A 7,268-nucleotide genomic window follows, 5' to 3' on the forward strand; every position below is an offset into this window, starting at 1 on the left:
TAAGGTTAGGTTACGGTTGTCATGTTAACCTAAGTGCCTAACTGTTAGGCTAACCCAACCTCTTACCTACGTATGTCCTTCAAGACTCCTGTGCAGTAAGTTGAAGCCTAGCATGAAAAATACTACTAAAGGAAAGGACTGTTATTCAAAGGCTAGGATTAGGACGACGTGCACAGTGGTGTCCGATTAGATCTTTAACCGGGATGTCTAACTCGTGTGGTTCAGAAGATGGTCTAAGGAAGCTAGTAGAGGTATCTGGGTGGTAAGGCCAGATACCTTGGGGTATGAGTCACATACGGTACAGACTGAGGTATCTGGGTTGCAAGGCCAGATACCTTGGGGTATGTGTATGAGTCGTATACAGTACAGACTGAGGTAAAGCAAAGCAAAGTTCTTTGTTTACCCAGGGAAGTGGACTAAGCTCGAGATGCTTGTTTACAGCCACACCCTGCTCATAGAACATTTCATGGTAGGGGTTCAAGCCTTACAGGTATATATTACAGATTTCCTGTGGAAATCTGTAATATATACCTGTAAGGCTTTTGAACAGACTACAGCAAGTCGATCAGTAGTACAGGAAGGCAGATTGTACAGCCCATCTGTGCGTAAAGAATGGGTATATGTCGCAACACAGAGATATGACGTCCTGAAGAGTGATTGTGAATGGGAGCAACGTCCAGAACCGAAACAGCGTCTGGAGTAAGACCGATGTCCTGAGCTAGAACGACGTTTGGAGCGTGGCGAGGAAGATGTAGAATAGATCATCAACTAGACCCTATAGTCCTAGTGGAAAAGAGGGTTCCTGTATTCCAGAACCTAGATTGACCGATGGACGACGGACATTACAAGATCCCCCTGCTCCAGTGGGAATGACGATTCCTTAAATTCGGGACAAGGCCGGTCGCCACAGTCATCACCAAAATAACCAAATCGCCAAATTGAATGTTTGTGTAGGACAGAAATCTACACTAACAGCTGAATATAGGAGGGGCTAGCACCCCTCAAAAAAAAAGAACTAAATGAGATCATATTCACTGATGCAATTAGGGGAATCAATCAATCAAAGTGGTGATGAAGAAGGGATGTACATGTTTTCTGAGAGGGCACTATGTTTGAATAGCTTTCTTTAATGTTTATTGTGGATTTTCTTTAATATAATATATATAGTGCATATGGTGCTTTTTAATGTTTTATGATCTGTGTTCTATTTCTATATGGCTGCTGCGGCCAAGTCTCTCTTGTAAAGAAGATTTCTGATCTCAATGGATGTCTTGGCAAAATAAAATGGCTGTGTGTGTGTGTGTGTGCACACGCGCAACACCACCGTATGATTAAGTATAAATCACACTTTAGACACCCAGCTTGTTGGCGGTAGTCATGACTATTTTAAGGATGGGCATGAAGGCGGAGATCTCACTGAAGTTGCTGCTGCTGACCACCTGGGTGTGGACCTCCAAACCCCGCTGGTAGTTCTGGTTGGCCACACAGCGTCTGATTTCATGGAGCCCGCTAAGGACGTGCTGCGAAAGCGACTGCTCTCTCAGCTTGTCGTAGAGGTAGCCCAGGCGCTTGAGCGCATCGTCCAGCTTCCTTTTTGTTTGTGGATTCGCTGCTGCTAGTTGGCACCGCTGCACGAGGCTGTCGAAGGTAGTTCTGAGCACCACGTGTTCAGCAGGGATCTCCTTCTGCTCTACCATCTCTGCTGGCAGCTGCTGGAGGAGCTTTACATTGGGCTCCTGGGGGGCCCCCGGAGGAACCTGTGGTTGGGGTGTCTCTCCGGGGAGGGGCCTCACAGGGGCGGTAATGGCTGCAGGTGGGGTGTAGGGCCCACCTCGTTGATCATCACTCAACCAAGGAATGTTCCCTGTGGGAGGTGGAATGGCAGGAGGAGCAGGGTAGGGGTTGCCAGCTAAATCCTCAGGTTGTCCTGGACCAAGGGACTTGTATGGGCCAGTTGCCATGAATGGTGGTGGGGGGCTCTGGTTGTTCACTGCCGGAGGGTACATGGGTACAGAGGGTTTAGGCTGGGAGCTTGGAGGCATGGGGCTTGACGGAAAAGATGTAGAGGGTATGAAGTCTATTGGTAGAACCCCAGGGCTAGGCATGGGGGGCAGGGCCCTGGGGGCACAGGATGGAGGCTGCAGTGAGGGTCCCAATACATTTGTGGCTGGTATAGAAGCATCCGGCAGAGGGAAAGCTGGGGAGGGATGAGCAACAGGAGTGGGCTGGGCTGAAGAAATGTCGACATTGTTGTAGGGGACGGAGGGCTGTTGTCCAACAGGCGCCCCTCCCCGAGCGTGGAACAGCCTGTCTTTGAGCATCATGATCCCTGGCTGGTCTGAGTTCTCCGGCAAGTAGGCCATGGCAGTTGCCAGGCTTCCCTCTGCAGCCAGTATACCAGCATAATAAGTTAGCTTTTCTACCAAGAAGGAGCTCTGTAGTGTCACTTCAATGTTGTGAAGGTGCTCAATTGATTTGCGCAGGACCATCACCTTCTCCACTAGATCCTCTAGACCGAGGGGGGTGGAGCAGTCCTTCTGAAGGGTGCAGCACTCTACCAGCTTCTCAACGTTCCCAGAGCAGATGTAACAAAGACATGCCTGCAGGCGCCGCTGTTCTGTCCCCTCGCCCTCTAAACGCGCTCCCAGAGTATCACACAGGTATGCAAATTCCTCTTCGTGAGCATAAGTCAGGAGAGCAGCAAGGGCCTCTTTCCAATTGTCCAACTCGCAGCTCTGCACGATGTGTTTCCAGTTCTGCGTCACCACTGACGATATAAGCATGGAGATGCTGTTCCGCTGCTCGTTCAGGTATCTCTGCTGGGTCTTCTTCAGAAGCTCCTCTCCCCCGCTGATCGACAGCAAGATGGCCTCGGCGTAGCGACCTTCATTCAGACATAGTTCGACAGCTCCCTCAAAGTTGGCCACCAGCAGAGCCTGGCCGATCAGGCCATCAGTGTCGGATGAGACGGGGATCCGGAAGTTGGGAATCTCCTTTGGGATGCTAAAGAACCAGTCCAACTGTGAGGAAGGACCAGGTGTCCTGATGTCACCTGTAGCACTGGCCTCAACAGACACATCTGTGGAAAGCTGCTGCATCTTTTCAGCCAAATCTTTAGCATCCACTCCATGTCCGTTGTGCTGCATGTTCTTCCCCAGGCATTTTGAAATCTTTCTATCCAATTCATCTTTGTCGAAACCCAAAAGCCTTAGGAATTTAACGTGGGTTTCATGTTCAAATTTCACCAGAAGGAACTTCCATATTTCCATATCGGCCTCTGTCGATGCATTTTGAATCTTAGCCTGGCAGTAGCTGATGAAGGAGCCCGACTGCAGTGTGGTCTGCAGCTCCACGGAGCGCTGGAGGAACTCTGTCTCCGTGGTCACCTGACTAACAAATACCTGTCTGGGAATAAGGTGGGGCCGCTGTTCTGGAGCCAGCTTGGGGTTCTCAAACATGATCAACTTCCCACCGAAAGCAAACGAAGCCCCGACTGGCCTGCGGACCCACTTGGGTGGCTTTTGTAGAGGGCGAACAACGGTGCTCTGCCCTGCACATTGTGGAACAAAGGCGTCCATTGAGTCTAATGAGGATGATAACTTATCAGCAGTAGTTGGCTGCTGAGCCGCCACACTGCCTCCCATCACAGAGTATACACTGATCCTCCCGTCAAGCGAAGCTGCCGACAGCAGAGCTGGGTTCCTGGGGCACCACTGGACATCGAAACACCACTCGTTGGACGTTGGCAGTTCATAAATGACATCCCCAGTATTCGGATTCCAGCAGAGGATGCGGTTGTCTTTAGCACTACTGAGAAGGAGTTCCGAGTCTGCTTGGCTCCAGGATATGGACAGAATTCCCCTTGTGTGATTCTCAAAGACTTTGAGGGGGGATGTGGCAAAGCGCAGATCCCACATCTGCATCACGGGCAGACGGTCATCTTCAGAGGCCAACACCAACTGCGTAGCCACATCGGGGTGCCACAGCATTCCTGAACACTGCATCCTATTGCTGTGGTTGCCGATCTTGATGATGGGCTCATTCTTTCTCAGGTCCCAGACCACCGTCTTGCCACTGCGATCAGCGGAGGCCAAGATGTGCTGGACCTGCCTGTTCCAGGACACCACACTGATGTCTTCAGCAGGCTGCGTCTTTGTTCCTGGCATAATTGGGCTGTTAAACTGGTTGAGATCCCAGATGTATATTTCGGAATCACTGGCTCCGGATGCCAGGAGATTGCTCTTGAAGGGGTTGAGGTCAAGCGCTCTGATAGGACCCGTGTGTTTGTCAGACTGTCCCACGATCGTATTATGATCCCACGAAGATATTATGGCTTCTGGGTTATATACCGTTAGCATTCCGTTCTCACTGCCACCAATCAGTCGTCCCCCAGAACCGTCTGCTCCCATTTTAAAATCAGCCCATATGATACTGTGCAACCTGTTTGAGATTGGCAGCGATCCTTTGAGCTTCATGTCCAGTGAGGGATCGGAAAAGTCCATCTCAAATATCTCGAGTGCAGCAGTGGTGTTGAAGGAGGCATCAAGCTGGTGAGCCGACGTGCCTAATGCCAGGTAGATGGGATGGTGTGTTGCAGGACTCCACGCCTGGTGGGCTGTCCTCTGAATCTCCTTCAGTCTCATCTCCCTGCACTGATTCTGTGTTTGCAAGTTGCACTGGTGTCAAGCAAAAAGCAAAACACAGGTTGTAGACTTTAAGGCTACTAGCTACCTGGGGTCTGATTTTAAGATTAGCTCCCTCAACGCATCACTATAGATGTCACTATGTCATCAGCCATGTCCAAATACGGAGTTTCGTGTCAGTCTTGTTATTTGTTTCCATTTAGGTATTTTTCAAATTTGTTATAGATGAAATTTGTTTTTCCATTTTCCTTTTAATTCCTAATGCTCTGATTATCCATAGTTGGAAAGTGTATATATCTCTGCTGTCGGGAAGAAACCACCAACCAACTCCAAAATGTTCATTTTTCAGGAAATTAAAAATATAAAATTTAAAGGGAATGAAGAAAACTTTATATAAACAAACATTGTTGGTTTTGTGACGTTATATATTGCCAATTACTTGCATGAGACGGGGAGTGGTGGTGGAGTTGAGAAAAAAAGTGCGCTTGTATAGCCTATCCAGGTATTTCTATAGACTGTTTCTGCTGTGATTACATATTAAACAGAATTAGAGTGGTGCCTGTTGGGCACTGGCTTACTGGGTACGATGCAAGTTGGAAATTAATGCCCCACCAAGTTATGTACAGTATGTGTCCCTTTTATGCCCATATATAGAGACCCATGCCTCTAGTACCCGTTCCACCCATCTGTCTGTGTCCCTTTTATGCCCATATGGAGATTTCTGTATGTCTCGCTCTGTGTCCCTTTATTCCTATAGTCTGTGGCAGGCATGCCCAAATATGGAAGGTTGTGATGTCAGAACAGGCCAGTATGCCCAAATATGGAGAGGGTCGATGGGGTGAACGGTTCTCGAGTTACGTGTATTACAGCCGTACACAGAGACGTGGCGCATTTATTGATAGAACAAGGAACTACTCAAGAGTTTGTGGTAATTCCTTCCATTGTGTATCTTCAATAATCTGAACCAACAACCCAGTTATGAGACTATTGCTCAAGACTCCCCTTGAGTAGAGCGCACCTCTTATGGAATTGATCCGGTAGGAGTTGTCTCATGTTGTGTGTATATAAACTGTGTTTACCTACAGCAGTGATACTCAACCTCAGGCCCGCGGGCCACATCAGGCCCGCGGGACCATTATGACTGGCCCACCAATGAAAATCTGGAAAATGAAATAAAAATAAATAAATCTGAATGAAGTTATCTTTAATTACATTATTATAAGTAATACTATTAGAGTTGTACTATTACTCGAAAGAAAATAAAAGCTTGGGGGGGGGGGGGGGGGGGGGGGAGATGCAATGCAAATGAAAGACATATACTGTGTATCCCTATTCCCTGACATAATTTTATAGCTAAACGGACAGAATTCTATTTTATTTGAATGATGAAACCCAGCTGCCATTAATAGTTGGAAATGGAAATTGCGGAAATGGAAATTGCAGAAATGCGAAATGGAAATTGCGGAAATGGTAATTGCGGAAATGGTGGAAATGGAAATTGAGGAAATTGCGGAAATGGTAATTGCGGAAATTGCTCTTCAGTTATAGCTATCTATTTTCAGGTAGATTGTTTTATTTTACTCAGTCAGCCATATCACTACTCATTTTTTTTCATGAAAAAGGTCATAGCTGGGTAATCTATTTTCAGGCAAATTGTGTTTATTGTATTTTATTTTACTCAGCCATAACAATTTATTTTCTGTTAACCAACTTGCTGGCTGGCAGGCAGGCAGACAGCTACTCATAGACAGACAGACAGACAGCTACTCATGGAGAATTGGACAGGCAGGCAGTCAGACAGCTACTCATAGACAGGCAGACAGACAGCTACTCATGGAGAATTGGACAGGCAGGCAGACAGCTACTCATGGACAATTGGACAGGCAGGAAGGCAGACAGCTACTCATAGACAATTGGGCAGGCAGGCAGACAGCTACTCAGGCTCATTTTTGTAATGTGGCCCACAGGTAAATCTATTTGAGTATCCCTGACCTACAGTATATACATATTTAAATAAATCTAAACAATCAAGTATTCTTTGGGACTTTAGGTTAAGGCAGTTTTTAATCTGACTGTAAATAGCTACTCTGGTATTATTACAGAGAACTGTCATTACATTATATACAGTTTAGTACAGTAAACCAACCAGTATGACCAGAATGTGTGCTTCCACCATCATATAGTAGAAATCACACATATTGGTGTCATCATAATCTGTCTCTATTCTCATCATGTTTCAGTAAGGACTGAAAACCTTTTATTATTACTTGCGCAAGCAGAGCGGCTGGATATGTATGTCGGTTGTTGTCCACCGACCAATAAGGGACCACCATTCTTGATGACGTAACTAAGGTACGTTTGATGATCGGCTGGGTATGTATGTACTGTATGTCGGGGTAGTATATAACGTCAATAGCAGGTCTAAAGGATTTAGAACAGCAGTTGTAATAGACAGCAGTACTTGCACGCTCTTCTTGCGCGTGCAAGGCTCAAGTTGGCACCTCGGCAGAGTGCATTTCTTTTTTTAATTTAAGATTTTATCCCACAATTTTGTAGCAGCTTGTAGATCTGGGCTTTGTGAGGTTGTAGAAATGAATATTCGCCCCTAGGATAGGGAGGCTAGGG

The 7,268-nt window shown here is 46.9% G+C and overlaps 1 protein-coding gene across 1 annotated transcript; it reads right to left on the reverse strand.

The window, feature by feature from the left end:
• Positions 1–1,349: 1,349 nt before the first annotated feature.
• On the reverse strand, positions 1,350–4,643 carry LOC308326226 (protein transport protein Sec31A-like; the record flags this gene model as incomplete). Its single annotated transcript, XM_080779034.1, has 1 exon — positions 1,350–4,643. One exon carries the CDS (start codon positions 4,641–4,643, stop codon positions 1,350–1,352), a length of 3,294 nt encoding a protein of 1,097 aa, XP_080635160.1.
• Between the last annotated feature and the right edge of the window lie 2,625 nt (positions 4,644–7,268).

The sequence above is a fragment of the Protomyctophum bolini genome, assembly GCF_963924005.1.
Source record: "Protomyctophum bolini genome assembly, chromosome: 12".
In the NCBI taxonomy this organism is placed as follows: Eukaryota; Metazoa; Chordata; class Actinopteri; order Myctophiformes; family Myctophidae; genus Protomyctophum; species Protomyctophum bolini.